The following is a 17,888-nucleotide window of genomic DNA, read 5'->3' as shown; positions in this document are numbered from 1 at the left end:
ACGACGCGCTGCTGCGGCGCCTGGCCAGCGTGGCGCCGCCGCACGCGCGCGCGCTGCACGAGCTCACGCTGGAGCGCGGCGCCGCCTCGCAGCTGGGTGCGTAGTGCTAGTGATCGTCATCAGCAGTGTACTGCCGCCGCCATGTTACTCATCATCATAATCATCACCAGCTTTAGCATTCTAAGGAGAAGTTCCTTATCGAAGTTGCAGGACATAAGATACTCTCTCAGAATGTTTTGCAACCATTTCTGTAGGTTTCAGAACCTACCTCTAAAATACCTACGATGACTCGTTTTCGTTATAGGTAATGTATAATAATATATTCAATAAGATCCCAAAAAATTCTGACGAGTCAAAAAGAACTTACTTAACAAATATACCGAGGTAGAAATTAAAATGAAAACAAATCTGTTCGATGTTGCTGATGTCGCGTGACGGAAGGCCATTCATTTTCTAAATAGTCCACTTATGTGTAGAAATGTCTGTTGACTTTATTAATGAAACAGTTGAATAACCGTGATTTAACAACAAATGGAGATAAGAATAGAATTTGGAAAATCAATTTCTTATAGGCCATTTTCAGAGCACACATGGCGCACATAAACAACATTCTTTCTACAAAAAATGTTGAATGTGGTCGATGTTTTTGTTCATTGTGGAGGACATTTTTGCAAAACACGCGCTGGAGACCCGGCGTTATACTTTCTTAGTACTGAATAATTTGATACCTTTTTGATTGCGTTTTAACAAAACATACAATCGTTCCAGGATTCCACGTCCAACCGGACGGCTTGGTGACGGCGGTAGAGGGCGGCGGGTGCGCGGCGCGCGCCGGCATCAGGCGCGGCGCGCGACTGCTGGAAGTGTGTCGCGCGGCCGTGGTGGCTCTACACCACGACCAGCTGGTCGACCTACTTAAGACCTCAGATCCAGTTACCGTAAGTTTGATATTTTTAAAGAATATCAGTAATTTGTAAGTCCCGTTAGCCCCTCGTACTGAGCTAAATTATGGTTACGTTACGAGTGAGCTCACCTCAATAGCCCTGAGGCGGCGGGATTCGAACTAGCGTTCCTCGGATGTCGGTCAGTCCGACCCCTTTACCGTTCGGCTATCGTGGCACAGAATAATAATAAGTACTACGTACAGAAGTTTTACTTCGCGAAGGTATTTAAAAAAATGTATGCTCAATGTCATTAACAATATGGTGTAATTTAGCCTGTCTCAAGAGTCAAGCACCATTTTATTGACAAACGTCAGTGATCGGCACTGCGCCGAAGCTATAGGGATGACTTCGGTAAAATGATGTGACGTGAGGTGCCAAACTGCGGAAAATGGCGGAGAAAATACATGATTTAGCATGAATTATCATGAATAATATTAACTACTTATTTACCTCTCAGTGTCTTGAGGCAACGTAAAAAAGTACATTCTGTGTTTTTATTATTATTTAGGCAGTTAAATACTGCACAGTATTTAGTACACCATTTTCTTTATTTTCTTCCATCATACACAAGAATACGCGTGCGTGAGTCAATGTTCGCTCGTATGTGAGGCCTTGTCGAATAGTATCCTGTAGGTGGGCCATCGTGCGTGTTTTGTTTTCGATGTAAACTCGCGGAGATGAACAGGCCTGATCGTGACTACAAAAAGTTGTGGGCAGAATTCAAATGCAGCTTGGTTTAAGCGGTGTGTTAGGAGATAACTGTATATGCGGCGAGCACATGGTCTTGCATCGTTATGAATACGCAATATTTGTTTGGTGTATGAATTAAACTGATTAATTTCTGTCTACCCAGGTGGCAGTAACGTTCGCGTCGAGCAACCGCTGCGGCTGCGAATGCACCAGTCCAGTGGCGGGCGCGAACGACAGCGTGGTCGCGCGCGCCGACGCGCAGCAGCCGGCCCGCGCCCGCCGCGCGCAGCCCGCGCACTCGCCGCCGCGCTCCGACAGCTCCGGCTACGGAACTGGTGAGTGAGAGCAACTAGATGCCAGTAACGTTCGCGTCGAGCAATAGCTGCGACTGCGAATGCGTGAGTCCCGTGGCGACTTACTCAAGACATGAAGATTCGCAAACGAATGTCTCAGTTGCGAATACACTCATAGGGGAACGAGAAGCGGTCACATGACTAAAGTTCCAATATACTGAACTGTCCTAGCCATGACATTGACAGCGGGGCGCCATCATCAATACCGGATCGCTGGTTCCGATTTTTGCCATGCTGGAAACCATATAGTTGAACGATGGTAGCGCCCCCCTGTCATTGAGTTTGGTGGGACAGTTCAGCGTGGGTCATCTGTAATGTTTGAATAAAGGCTAGATACAGCGTCCTTGCCATATCCACTTCTCGTATTTTCATTTGTATCAGAGCTTCCCAAAGTATGCGTTAGTTTGGCCTAGCTAATGAGTCGCTTGGGAACTCTTGGCCCATAATTTTACTTACGCATAATAATACAGAATTCGCCACTAAATAAATATTTATTTATTTAAGGAGAGTACACAGCACAATATCAATTTATATTACAATGTGTTTTAGTGAGATTTTGTAGGCCAATTATGACTACCCAACATTTAAAATTTTTACACAATTTATGTAAAATATGTTTTATCGTTGCTTGTTGATTTTTGCAAAATGATTGATCCCAAGCCGTAAACACGGCCACTGTTAACTATCCATTACCGTTTTTGCTCTCGCTCTAATCAAATGGTGATTCTTTGCGATAGTACGAGACAACATGACAGGCAATGGATAGTTAACACTGTTGCCGATGGTACAGTCTCTGTCAAGTTGTATGTGTGGCAGGCGGGTCGGGGCGCAGCGCGCGGCGCTCGCCGCAGTCGTCGCCGGTGTCGGAGGCGGTGCTGCGGCGGCGCTCGCAGGACGACTCGCCGCGCCACCTGCGCGCGCGCCGCGACAACACCACCTCGCTCACGGTAATCAACCATCGTTCGTTCGTTTCAGACAAATGACGTCCGCTGCTGCACAAAGGCCCACCCCATTGGTTCCAAACTTAAGACATTTATTTGCAAAGAATAGGTTAATACAGATAAATACGAAGTGCTCTATTCTGCTAAAATACATTAACATGCAAATTTTTTGTCCAGAAATTCCTGAACACTGTAAAAGCAGGAAGTGGTCAGCCATTCCCTAAGCTTTCTGGTCATTACTTTTACAAGACCTATTTTAAATCTTTCAGGAATTTTGTTATAAACCTTAATGCACATAGAATAGCATTTTTTATGACAAAGTGCGATTTTTGGGCAGAAGTCAAATACTAGTCTATTTGCTGACCTTGTGTTTCTCGGGTATACCTCAGCAGCAGTTTTAAATAATTTTGGATGTTGTGTTACTTTGTAGATTTCAAGTATGTATGTATTTCTTATTTGAGATGCGCCCCCTTTTGACCATACAAAAAATTCCGCGCCCCTCCTCCGGTCAAGATTATTTATTGGTCGTATCGAGCAGTCTGGAATGCATTCTCTCAGCGGTCGCAGGTTTTTTGTACTTAAGTACACAAATGACCCGCGCGCCCCTTTAAAAGTCTGCGCCTTCCCTGGGGGGCGTGCCCCCCACTTTGGGAACCAATGGCCTACCCCAAGGCTTTCCATAATGAACGGTCCTGCGCTGCCCGCATCCAGGTTCTTCCCGCGACCTTTACCAGATCGTCGGTCCACGTAGTAGGAAGCCTGCCCGCGCTACGTCTTTCAGCCCATGGAACCATTATTCTTATCAACTGTTTAACTACCTAGCTCGCATTAATACTTATGACTATAATTTGTATATTTTAAAGACTGTAAAACCTTGAAAAGGAGGCTGACAATAGTGACTGAGTTTCTTGCGCTGCTTCTTCTCAGCACTGGCCCATTTATTGTCCCGAAGCAGTGGTAGGGTTAATATTGGGACGTGTAAAAGCGCTTTTTTAAAGCCTATTTGCAAAAATAAATGAATTTTAATTTTAGAATTTTGAATTTTAACTCCTTTTAACATCTCCGCTGCAGGAGCACAACCCTCACATTTACCAGAAGCAAATCGAGGATTTTGGGCTGTTCTCCCCACACTGGCATTTTCGCCCATTAGTTCCCTTTTAAGAATATTTCTTTGCCATTTCTTTAAAGAGGTGTAGGACCACCCACTATGTGGATCGATGACCTCATAAAGGTATAGCAGGAAGGCGCAATGCAGGCCGTCATCAACCGGTCAATATGGAAATCATTGTCAGTGAATGCCCTACATTAAATGAATGATGATGATGATATTCTTTCAAGGTTTTAACAGTTGTCGAAAGATTGAAACATACAGAAGAATATATTACTCAAAAATGTAATTTTAAACAGGTTCCAATCCCAAACCTAAACCGATCAAAATAAAATCTTGTGTAAATGATAACACTGAAATTTTGAATTTTAACCGTTACCCAGGAGGAGCTGATGCGTTTGATGGACGCCGAGTTGGGAAGTGGACGTGCACCCGAGGGGGGCGTGGGAGGGGGCGGGGGCGGGGGTGCGACGGGCGCGCCGCCGCCGCTGCCGCTGCCCGACGCGTCTGCGCTGGACTGGGCCACTTTAGTGCACACCGCCACTCGCGCTATGCTTCAGGTAAAATGATTTTTTTTTTCAGGTTTGGCTTCGTGTGGTTTGTACAGTCGCGGAATAAAAAGGTTCGTCACCTTAGTGTCGGTTTTTGCTTGCACTAGGTACTGTAAGAGTCAAACCTGCCAACATAACAGTGCAAGAAACAGTGCTGCTAACATTTAAATAAATATGACGTTTGCTAACGAATAAGGTTTTGCTCGTTTATTTTTCTATCCCATCAGTGCAATGCAATGATGACATTGACCAATTGACAATGAGTTTTTTTATTTAAGAGAAATAATAATGGCAGGTTGAACCAATAAGAAGGTTTTAGTTTATCAATCATAATAATCTTCTTGACAAGATAAATCGTCAAACAACTTTGATCTGAATGATTTTGAACTTTACTGACGAACAGTTAAAGATTATTTTCTCTAACTCGAGATTATTCTGTAACATAGTTTCAAAAGGTAATATGTGCTCGCGATTCGTTGAAGGAATCAATTTGAAAACTGACGAACCTTTTCATTCCGTGACTGTACACATAGCCAGTGTCAAGTATTTATCTATCTATAAAAGCGAAAGGTCACTGATTGACTGATGCTCGTTTTCACCATCAATCTCTAATTTTTAAGTACCCCTATGTAAACAAACTCCTGTTATTTGTTACCATAGGGGTCACTTAAAAATTAGGGATTGATGGTGAAAACGAGCATGACTCACTCATCACGAAATCTCAGAAACTACAAGTGCTAGAAGTCTCAAATTTTGCATGGGGGTTCCTTTTAGAACGTATGTGCTCACTAAGACGGTATTTTGCTAAATTCAACCCCCAAGGGGGTAAAACAGGATCCACGGGTACGAAGTCGCAGGCGACCGCTAGTTCAAGTATAAAATAGAATTCAATTCATGAAATAATGATAGATGAGATTCCCTAATGTTTCAGTAAAAATGGAGCACTTTACTGAAACCTGACACGGACTTCTTGAGAAAACTTGAAAAGTGATGTTGCACTGTTTTGTTTCATTTGCCTACCTATACTCATGCACGTTCACGAACGATGGTTAATAATCCACCATTATGTTACACATTAATAGTCGACTAAACACAAATTTTACAAAATAAAACAAAATTGCTATATATGGCACTTTACTTTCTCGCCAAGAACAGGTAAAATGATAAATAGAACATTGACGCCAGTAAATGTGTCATTTAAGATAACATCGTATTCGACATACTCGTAACATAGGTCGATCGTTTTCAGATCTGTGAGGAACATCAATATCCATCCATGGACAACACTGAATCCTCCTTGGAAGCAATGACAAATGATCCTGTCCATGATTCTTGGTCTGAATTAACGGTAAGCTTGAGTTTACATTTACTTATAAAATACAATATTTTAGCACATCAATGTGAAGTTTTAATATTATATTTTTTTATTTCTAAATATTTTACAAGAAAGTCTTTAATAATGAGAGTATTGTGTGTACCACCTTCCAAGGGAACAGAAAAACAGTGACATCACTAGCCTTTATTACACTTTCATAGAGAAGCAACCGAGAATGACAAACCATAAACGCATGTCAATTGATTGCTGAGCCACGTTTTAATAATGCTTTTTTTCGGCAGGAGGTACCTGAACCAGAGCCGCGGCAGCAGCGCAGCGAGTCGGCGGGCTCGGTGTCGGCGGCGGCGGCGGTGTCGGCGGCGGCGGCGGTGTCGGCGGCGGCGGCGGTGTCGGCGGCGCCGGCGTGCGGCTGCGGGCTGGCGGCGCGCGTGGCGGCGCTGGAGGCCGACGTGGCCGCGCGCCAGAGGCAACACCACCATTTGGAGGATGAGGTGAGGAGAATAGTAAATAATACAATCTTAATTTGGCACCAGACAAGCGATGGCATTTACAAATATAAAAATGGTACATTAAAGAAAGAAGAAGGCCAGCATAATCCCGAGCCAAAAAGGCGCCCGATCAGCGATACTCGGGACATACAGGGTGTCCCAAAAACAATGGATAACCCTGTAACCATCGATAGGCCTCGCCATGGTCTCCCTAATGTCTAATTTTGACCCCAGTAAAAATATCACCGTTTTCAAGATTTTTAAGTTTTTGTGCATTTTTAGAAAATTGCCACCTGCGATTACTTTTTCTCATGCCATTTCTACAAATGAGGATACTTTTCAATCTAGTTTTTTTCCTTATTACAAGGGATAGTTGGGCTAACAAAAGAAAAGATTAAAGTTCAAAAAACTAGTATAAAAGTATGAAAATTTTAAGAAATTGCAGAGAGGAAGGAAAAATTAATTCATTGTCTTGCACTTTTGATCAGCCATCGTGTAAAAAAAATGTAGGAAGACCATCGTGCCCATTACCTTAAAAACTTCCTTGGTTAATTGAGATTCTGAAAAGGTATCACAAGCTTATGTATTCTGTATTATTTTTATCTTATGGCTACTTGAATAGCAACTAGTATGAAAACTGCTTTTCTCGTAATAGTTAAACTAGGATTGCATAGTGGCATTAAATAGAAATGGATAATTTTTAGCGTAGGAATTTTAATAAAGCACTATTTTATCATCATCACTAGAGATTGCAAAATCCGGATTTTTCTTAAATCTGGTTTTCCGGATTTGTGTTACGTACAAATCCGGATTATCCGGATTTTTCGAATATTGGGTAAATTTTTTAAACCATCAATTTAATTTAAATAAAACGTAGTTTTTTTCAAAAAGATGTAAAAGTATTTGAAGAAAAGCGTTTTATTTCATTATCGCGCATGGAATTTATTCCTCTTTTTTTCGGTTTGCGCTACAAGCTTTCGAAATTATTTGAACCTTGCATTATTTAACATAAAAATGCATTTCAGAATAAAAACTTGCTTGTACCTATAAAATATTTTTTTTATTCTTCTTCTTGTCGTGTCGACAACAAACCTACACAGCGTCAGCCCAAAACTCCGCCACAAGAGTGGCATTGTCAGTAGCCTTCATTAAATCTTCCTGCTTGCAGTTGTTTGGGCACGCAGGGCACGACATCATGTGCTTCGTCGACTGGGGAACATAACCACACTTGCACTCCAAGTTTGATCCATCTAAGAATCCCTACCTGACACCTGAACAGATTGTCCTTACTACCGCAGACCTGTCTGAAGTCTATAAAGATTTCCAGGTAGGCCAGGGGAGCTCATTTTTTTATTATAATTTTATTTTACACTTTTAAGTTGTATTTCAATCTCAGGGCCCTGGTCATTATTTACGGCCAAAGTGCTCGGGAAGACGAATCCAACGAACTCAAACTCTATAAGTTTCTGCCGTTTCGGTTAGGAGTTCCTATGGCCACCTCCTGATTCATCATCAGGACCCTGGGCATCATCTAGCACTAAAGTGCTCGAAAAGACAAATATAACGAACCCAAGTTCGATGCGATTCCGCCGTTTCGTTTAAGAGTTCCTATGGTCATCTCTTGACTCCATCATCAACCCAGCTAAATGGTTGGCGGTATATCCAACCACCTGTTTAGAACTATTTTAAGGACTTCTCCACAATCACTCCCATTCTCATACAATAACATTTCGAGATGAATTAATGTAAGCAAATCGAATCCGCTGGGTGAACTTGATGGGCGAGGTTGAAGATCTCTACTTACACTTGGCCTGCGGATGAATATGGAGAAAACAAAGCTTATGTCCAATGTCCATGTTGCGCCCTACCCAGTTTCGGTTGGAAGCTCAATTCTCGAGATTGTTGACAAGTATGTCTACCTCGGACAAACGATTCAGCTGGGAAGGTCCAATTTTGAGAAAGAGGCCAATCGTCGAATCCAACTCGGCTGGGCAGCGTTTGGTAAACGACGCAACATCTTTTCGTCCAAAATACCTCAGTGCCTGAAGACTAAGGTCTACAGCCAATGTGTGTTACCAGTGACAGGCCTGGCTCACTCCGCGCGGTACATCCGATAATTACCTACAGCGAAGCGCCCCGCCGGCGGGTATTATATCAGTCGAGTGTCACGCGCGCGCCCGTCAGGACGCTGGCGTGCGTTGTAGTATGATTATAATTCTATGATCGAAGTATTATTTAAAAATGGACATAAAGAGAAAGAAATATTGTGCGGCGTTCGGGTGTTTAAATTCGAAAAGAAATCTACCGGATTTATCTTTTTTTTTCGCTTCACAAAGATGGATGCTGAAAGGTATGTTGGCCATGTAGGTAATCAATAATTCTTAGGATAGTATAGGAACCTAACCTACCATGACTACTGCTCAGAATGCGTCCGTTCGTTTCAGCAAATTAATGACGTCCACTGCTGGACAAAGGCCTCTCCCAAGGTTTTCCATAATGAATGCATACTTACCTACATACGTACTTCATTACAAATAAGTAGATTAATTATTTTTTCACTAGACAGCAACCCTAACAGCGTAAGAAGAGTTCAGAGGCACGCGATAGAAAGAGACAAAACTTGTAGGTGAATAAAATTGTAGGTACGTAGTGCTGTGCGAGCTGAATTCCACTGTATCGCGTCGTAGCAAGACTCGCATTTATTTAAATCGTCTTGCGGAGTAATCCTTCTGTACCTGTACTATTACTTATTCTGTGCCAGTGATGACTTATGGTTCGGAAACGTGGCCTCGCGTGCTATGGAGAGGGCTATGCTCGGTGTTTATTTACGAGATCGAATCAGAAATGAGGAGATCCGTAAACGAACTAAAGTCGCTGACATACTAGCCCGACGGATACAAGCTGAAGTGGCAATGGGCAGGGCACATAGTACGCAGAACTGACGGCCGATGGGGCAGCAAGGTTCTGGAGTGACATGCAATAAATAATTTGAATTCGGAGTGGAGGCCGCGTACCGGAAAACGCAGCGTGGGACGTCCACCCACAAGGTGGACCGATAACATCATAAAGGTAGCAGGAAGGCGCTGGACGCAGGTCGCTACCAACCAGGCAACATGGAAAGCATTGGGCAAGGGGCCTATGTTCAGCAGTGGACGTCCTATGGCTGAGATGATGATGATGATAATGACTTACACTTTAAAACTCAGCGATATGGTGTTTCAGAATCAGCGTCTCGTATAAAACTCACTGGCCGACTAGCGAATTCACTTACGCATGCGGCATGACGCGTCATTGTGCAGGCACAGTGCAGGTGTGAGTGTTGTGCGACGAATTGCGGGTTCGTTCAATCAAAACTTCGCTTGTTTTGCATCCATGTTGCATTCAATAGATATTTTGGTTTATGATTTTATGATAAAATTTTTGGGGTAAAAATATTCGAAAAAACCGGATTTCAAAGTAAAAATCCGGATTTTTTTAAAGCCTCAAAATCCGGATTTTCAGATATTTTCGAATTTCGAATAATCCGGATTGCAATCTCTAATCATCACCATCATCATTTCAGCCATAGGACGTCCACTGCTGAACATAGGCCTGTACCCCAATGATTTTCATAATGACCGCTTGGTAGCGGCCTGTATCCAGCACCTTCCTGCTTATCTTTATGAGGTCGTCGGTCCACTTTGTAGGTGGACGTCCTTCTGGAAGGTGCTGTATGCAGGCCGCTACCAAGCGGTCATTATGAAAATCATTAGGGTACAGGCCTAGTTCAGCAGTGGACGTCCTATGGCTGAAATGATGATGATGATAAAATGTTGCTTTATTTAAATTCCTACGCTAACAATTATCCATTTGTATTTAATGCCACTATGCAGTCCTAGTTTAACTATTACGAGAAAAACTCATTTTTGCAGTTTTCATACTAGTTGCTATTCAAGTAGCCATAAGATAAAAATAATACAGAATACATAGGCTTGTGATACCTTTTCAGAATCTCAATTAACCAAGGAACTTTTTAAGGTAATGGGCACGATGGTCTTCCTACATTTTTTTTACACGATGGCTGATCAAAAGTGCAAGACAATGAATTAATTTTTCCTTCTCTTCTGCAATTTCTTAAAATTTTCATACTTTCAAACTAGTTTGTTAAACTTTGATCTTTTCTTTTGATAGCCCAACTATCCCTTGTGATAAGGAAAAAAACTAGATTGAAAAGTATCCTCATTTGTAGAAATGGCATGAGAAAAAGTAATCGCAGGTGGCAATTTCTAAAAATGCACGAAAACTTAAAAATCTTGAAAACGGTGATATTTTTACAGGGGTCAAAAATGGACGTTAGGGAGATCATGGCAAGGCCTATCGATGGTTACAGTCCTCTCAACTTAAGCTGAGAATTGCATTTGTGTGAGTGCACACCGATAGTTTAGAGTGGCAATCGGCTTGAAGCGCGGCGCGTCCGCCACGCACCGCTTCCTTGTCGCTCACATACTTCACTTCACCCCCGGTACTGGTAGCAGATACGTGTAATTTTATGTAATTGTGTTCCAAATATTAGTGAAATGGCTCCTACTGTAAGTGAATTTCCTGTACGAAATCCATTAAGGCCGGGTAGCAGAGAAAATGGCGAAAATGAGGTTTTCATTTATCATTTTTGAGGTACTAAACAGTAAAATTAAAGGCTAAGATTTTTATTGGGCATAGTTGAGGATATTTTCTAGGGCAATTAACGGATGGAAACACGATTTAATGAAGTTGACTCGATAGAATAAATTCCCAAAGTTACCTCTATTCGTTTTCTATTTATGGTTTTATTTTAAAATAAGCGATTTGAGATTCTAAATCTTTTACTAAACTAAAGTTCAGAAATAACTTGAGGGCTTTTAACGGATGAAATTTTTATATTGCGTCTTATTTAGTTACTATGTTAAAAAATGTGGAAAAAATCGTCCATGACGGCTTGGACAATCTCAATCAGTCGCGCGGTGGCGCTTACGGAGGACGGACGCGTGTCAGTTTTATGGCCGTGACAGTTCGCGATTTGTCAATATTTTTGACAATGATGACTTTGATGAGTCACAGTATAATAATATCAGTGCTACTGGAGAAAGCTAAAATTTTTGATAATTAAGAATTATCAATTTTGTCTACCTATTGAAATTTAAATCGTTCGCATCCTTTTAAACGAAGACTCTACTCATGATACATAGTACATTCCTCAAATATGAGACAAAACCAATGAGTTAAAATTACATTTTAATAGTACCTACATACAATCGTCTTTACACTCTTTAGAAGACACTGACACTGATACAAATAAATAATAAAAAATTAGGTCAGTGGGTCAAATATAGGGGCAGCTGCACGTCACTGAAAGACGATTCTGTTTACTCGGCATCTGGGCTGGAGAACATGAACCCTTGTTTACAGATGCAGATGTAAATGGATAACTGGACAAATTTTACATGAAATGTGTAACAGAAATCAGTTAAAAGACACATACATGGAATACCAAAAAGGTTGCGGAGGGAAAGTTACCTATATAAACTAGCGGCCGCCCGCGACTTCATTCGCGTAGACCTCGTTTTACCCCCGTTAGATATCATGTTGATAGATGGCGTTTCACGGCTTCCCCCAAATGAATATTTACGAACGTCATACAGTAGTTTGTCCAGCGCTGTAGATTTTAACCAATGACGATAGATAGATGGCGCTTTTTAGACACGTCTTATTTATTTATTGAAATTTATTTGTCACATATCGTCATAAGTGTTAGCCTATATGTTAATCTGGGTTATAAACAATAATACTGTAAAGTTTCAACAAAATCCGTTCAGTAGTTTTTGCGTGAAAGAGTAACAAACATCCAGACATCCAAACTTTCGCCTTTATAATATTAGTAGGAAGTAGGATATTTCATAATCCAAACTAATATTTTACTATTTAGTTTAGCATTTACTTACCTACAGTAAATATTAGTTTGGATTGTGAAATGTTTAAAATAAAAAAAGAATAAAACAAAATAGGGTTTCAAATTACCTATCTTTATCTAATTTATAAAGAGGTAAAGTTTGTGTGTTTGTATATTTGTTAAATTGTAAGGGGTGATCTCGGGATCTGCTGAACCGATTTTAAAAAATCTTTCACCAATAGCAAGCCAAATTATATATGAGTGTAATCCCAACTAATATTATAAATGCGAAAGTAACTCTGTCTGTCTGTCTGTCTGTCTGTCTGTTACGCTTTCCCGCTTAAACCTCGCAACCGATTTTGATGAAATTTGGCATAGAGATAGAGTCCCGGGAAAGAACATAGGATAGTTTTTATCCCGGTTTTTGAAACAGGGACGCGCGCGATAAAGTTTTTCTGTGACAGACAAAATTCCACGCGGGCGAAGCCGCGGGCGGAAAGTAGGTTGTATAAAAACCGAAAAATACTACGCGGGCGAAGCGGCGGGCGGAAAGCTAGTTTATTTATAATTATGTACGAGCATAATAATTATTTAAGTCTAAGTCAAACATTCTTTATTTGTGTGGACCTATATTAACGAGAGATTACAAGGCGTCAAATATTTCAAGAAAAAAATTAATAACTATTATAAAGCTAAATTTTGCTCTCATGGAGCCTTTACCTACTCTGACAAATCAAGACTTAAAGAAGAAACTAATAATAAAACTATTTAACTGTCCTGCAATGAAAAGCTTGATCGGGTACAACACCTCAAGTTATTTTAGAACTTGATTTCATTAAAAGACTCTGAATATCAAATCGCTTAGGTATCTAAAGTCAAACGATTCTGAAATGTCAAGTGGCATAAAGTTGGGACTAATAAATAACCATTAAGATAGTAACGCCCTCCTGTCAATGACATACCTGGAACGTTAGAATATTGGACAACTAGTAAAAATGCTTTGTCCTAAATGACTGACGGATATCGTAGAGACCTGAAAGTTGGAAGGTGTGTTTTTTGTATGACGTAGGCATCCGATTTTCCGAAATGGGGTCATGAAATGAAGTGGGTGAAAAAAGGGGGCAAAGATTGTATGGGACAGTGATTCTTTGGTTCAATCTACTTGAAATTTTGCTTAACAATTCCTTAATATTATAATTCATGACAAACGTGTGAAAGGGGTAGAAAGTTATTTTGGGAGTCATTTGCGTCGAAGTTGATATCAATACTAGATACTTCCTGCTTTTGATTTAATTACTTTTTATTTTTACAAGTGTTTGAAAACTCCATGTCAGATTGCAATCAATGTCAAGTGAAATCTCAAATTGAAATGTCTCAATCTCAATGAGGAGGCTCTGCATTTATTCCTAGAATTCCCCTAACACCGTCAAATTACCCTTTCGAATTCAAGTGCAGTTTCCCATCAAAATCTGCTTCGTAATGACTATAAACAAAGCTCAAAGTCAAACTCTAGCAACCTCTGCATAAACTCCCATGAGTGCTCAGAGCGGGTGCCTGCGCCAGGTAACCGCGTGTGATGCTCATAGTGATTTTCGATACAGAGCCCCGTAATACGTTGTACATAAATTATGGAAGGAAAACACCCAGACCAATACAAACAAATATGTATGCAATTTTAGTATGATATTTTTATTTATTAATAAACAAAAAGACAACAAAATTGATGCGTGTACTGATTAATGTAATTAACCACATGCAAAGTTTCGTGAATTGCAACAACTATAATTTATTATCAAAGCTCTAAATAATCGCTACTACGAGTAACTGATCATAAAATGTTTTTCTGATGAACTGATTATTAAATGACCTACCGATAGGTCGGGTGACGTAATATTGAAATTCTTTTGAACTTCCGGAAGGTCGGGTGATGCCACGCCTCTTTGAACCGTGTTTACTTTGGCAGTTATATTTTATATTTATTCGATTCTAAAATATATTCCCAAAAATTCTGAAAGGTGTTTTAATTTGTATCACTTGGATATGATTTGTATTTGAAAGTGTTGTGAGTGTGACGCTTGAACGGAAGGAAGTCAACCTAACCTAACCAACTGGTATTTTTATACTGTGTAGCTGGGAGAGCTCTTTGGCGCGCTGTCTTCGGCGAAGTATTGCGCGCGCAGATTTTGACAGCGTGAAATACCTACTTTAGCAGAAATACCAAGCCTTAAGCAGCCAAGTGAAAGAAATTTTATGCAAATTGAATACGTATTTTAAAGGTGTGAACGAAAAGTTTTTAGTCTGTTTTTATTTTGTAATTTTATAAAGTTTGTCTTTTTGTTGTATTTTGTAAGGCTGGCTGGACGCCCTCTCTATAAACGGTGCTCGCAGAATATCAGCGTCGAGGTACTTCGTGCCTTGGCATATGCTGAGCGAGGACCTGTTTTTATTTATTTATTTATTTAAAAGGATGTGTCAAGTGTCGTTACATCGGCCCAATTGGTAGCAAGTGTTTTATAGACTTCCTTTTAATAAAACATTAATTTTATTTGTATGTGTTTTACTAACGGTACTTTTGGCGATCACTCACACAAATGCAATTCTCAGCTTAAGTTGATAGGACTGTACAGGGTTATCCATTGTTTTTGGGACACCCTGTATATTACATGTCCCGACTCCCGACGCTGATTTTCAGCGAGTACCCTTCCCTAAGCCTCGGCTGTTACGCCCCAAACCGCGTCCACCAAACAATAGGGAGAATACGTGTGCGAAAAATAGGGCTATCGATATCTCTTGACTCCTCCGATTACAACTGATGTGTACGATCACGATACTCCGATGACGCTCATAAAACGCGACTATTATGCCCGTTTTCGTTTAAATTAGGTATTGATGGTGAAAACGAGCATTAAAGGCTAAGGGCACTTTCAAATTAAACGTTTTGACCCGGGCGTAGGTCGTGCGTTTACAAGACCACACTTTAACTATTTGTACCTCATGGTAATTTCTGTTCCAATACTATGTTTGAAACTGTATATTACAGTGTAAAAGTTCAACGCTGTTATAGTTAATAAATGAAGAAATAATATAGATAACTATTGATACATGATAGCTAATCATCATGTTTTTTCTTCAGGTGCGTCGTCTGCGCCGTCACAACGCGCGCCTGCGCGAGGAGTCCGCTCGCGCCGTATGGCAACTGCGCCACTTCACGCAGTGGCTCAAGCGCACCGTTGACCGCCAGTGAGCAACCGTCGCCGACCGCCAGTGAGCTACCGTCGACCGCCAGTGAGTCGCCCACCACACCACCATACACCGCCTACCGACGAAAAAAGAAAGTCCTATATCAAATCCTTAAAGCCCCGCCACAATCTGGATTTCGGCCAGTGGATTTTTGGAGAACTTAAACCTGTGAACTAATTTAAAAGGATAAATCTCAATTCCTTGCTATAAAGCCTAGCCATGATTTTTGAGAATTTTTGGGGAACTTAAAAACAGAGCTAGAAATTTAAACTTTCTTTAAAAATTCACTTACCGAAAGAGATGTTGACAGCACTAAATAAAATTGAACTTTTCTTGATTTGTGTAGTGCGGGTGTTGCCCCGTCGAATATAATTACAGTTAATTTTCAGTCTTTTCATTTTTTAACAGAGACTTTCTATAAAAATGTCGACATCTCTAGCGTTCAATGTAAAAAAAAATACAAAATCTAAATATTAAAAAAAATATGTTTAAAATGTAAACCATGGGATAAAAATATAAATTTCCATCCACAAAATTAAGTTATAAGTAAGATTATTTTACAAGGTTAAAATAGTGAATAATTGTATTTATTGGACTCATTACATAACATTATGTAGGTATTAAGCAGTGTTTAAAATCGACGAACAAAGCGTAGCGTTTAGCTAACTGCAGTAGCGTAATAATATGAATTATTATGCGCAGTATCTTATGAATTTTGTGCCTTTTCTGCGCTTTGGGCGACGCCTTTATTTGGCATGTTTTGTACCTAAAGTGTTGGGTACAACATAAAATATTTGTAGTATTTATTACATTTGTTTGTTACTCGCTGTTTTATAATCTAAAATAATATGATGAAATTATATTAATCGTTGCCTTTTCGAGTAAGCATTAGTATACTACAATTTACTTGACTACCCAAATAGATCACTAAAATAAATTAAATAATAATGAGTGAGTCAAAATATACAGGGTGTTAGGTAAATGGGTATATGAGCCGACACTAGCCCATGTTAACATGGTCATATAAATGGTATGGTGAAGTCAGAAAATTGATCTTCATTTCAATTTTTTTAATTTTCATACAAATCGGATTTTGTAAAATTTATTTTGTATGAAAATTTAAAAAAATAAAATGATGATATCAAATTTCTGACTTCACCATACCATTTATATGACCATGTTAACATGGGCTAGTGTCGGCTCATATACCCATTTACCTAACACCCTGTATAAAAAGCTTGTTATTATGGTCCATTCGACGTATGAATAACAAGCAGGTCTAAGCATATATTGCACGATGATCACAATGGTTTTACTCTTATAAAATGTAAAATTGACACAAATAAAGCTACAGAAGATATACATTCAAGATCAGAATTCTTATAACATTACGCATTATTATATTTTCTACAAAATCACAGCAAAATTCAAAAAAACTGGTACCTATTACAAAAGTGCAAAATATAAAAAAAATGTTCGGCCAGAAAGTAAGTATACCTACCAAGTACAAGTTCAGTATTGTTTTAATTTATTGCCGAAATGCTATATTTAGACGAAAAATAATACAATTCCGTATATTGTAGAATTTGTAATAATGCAAGACAAAACATTTTTAATGTACGATAGTTTATTGTTTTGGTTTGTGATCTCGAACTAAAAATGGATTAATATTGCCGTACTGGACGTATTCAAAAGTTATTTCGGATTTATGCGAATGACAATTGAGAAAACACTGAGATGTCAATTTATACGTAATGTAGGTACATTACTGAAGATCTACTTCATTTTAAGTATTTTCAAATCACTTAGTGGTAGAAATTATATTGTTATTTTTATATTGTATGATCCGCATCAAAGAAACTAGCGCAAATGAAAACTATTATAACCTGGTAAACAAATTTTCATAATTTTCCATTGATTTACATCTTTTTACCCTACTGCGCCAGACACCTTTTGGCGGTTATTTATTAAATTCAAATCAGGTCATAATCTCTCAATTTTATTGTTTAAAAAATTTCTACACACTTCGCGTTAGTGTTTAGCTAAACTTAGGAATAAAGACGTATTGTATTTTTTAAATCCGCTAACATGATATTCCAGGGGAATTAAAAAGACGTACAAGTTCATGTTACGAGTATACCCGTGCCCTTGGTCTTGTCTCATATCTCTAGCATTTGATTTGGCTATAAAATGAAAACGGTGCTTCCACACAGAGTAGACATCACAAAACAAAAATTTTTTACCCGCGTAGTTAGTGACCATTATTGTGTTACCTATTTGTGTGGAAAAACCATATTTTAAATTATGTTTTTGTTTAACTGAGTTTCCGAAT

The 17,888-nt window shown here is 39.6% G+C and overlaps 1 protein-coding gene across 1 annotated transcript in view; it reads left to right on the top strand.

Moving 5' to 3' along the window:
* Positions 1–17,309, top strand: part of LOC135072800 (signal-induced proliferation-associated 1-like protein 2) — a 30,655-nt gene extending 13,346 nt beyond the window's left edge. The window contains exons 7-11 of the mRNA XM_063966837.1: positions 1,798–1,969; positions 4,496–4,596; positions 5,837–5,935; positions 6,205–6,414; positions 15,450–17,309. Coding sequence (XP_063822907.1) covers positions 1,798–1,969; positions 4,496–4,596; positions 5,837–5,935; positions 6,205–6,414; positions 15,450–15,560 — 693 coding nt within the window. The 3' untranslated portion in view covers positions 15,561–17,309. The remainder of the gene's footprint in view (positions 1–1,797; positions 1,970–4,495; positions 4,597–5,836; positions 5,936–6,204; positions 6,415–15,449) is intronic.
* Positions 17,310–17,888: the final 579 nt, after the last annotated feature.

This window comes from Ostrinia nubilalis, chromosome 6, assembly GCF_963855985.1.
Source record: "Ostrinia nubilalis chromosome 6, ilOstNubi1.1, whole genome shotgun sequence".
Lineage (NCBI taxonomy): Eukaryota > Metazoa > Arthropoda > Insecta > Lepidoptera > Crambidae > Ostrinia > Ostrinia nubilalis.
This window is presented reverse-complemented; position numbering and strand designations above follow the sequence as displayed.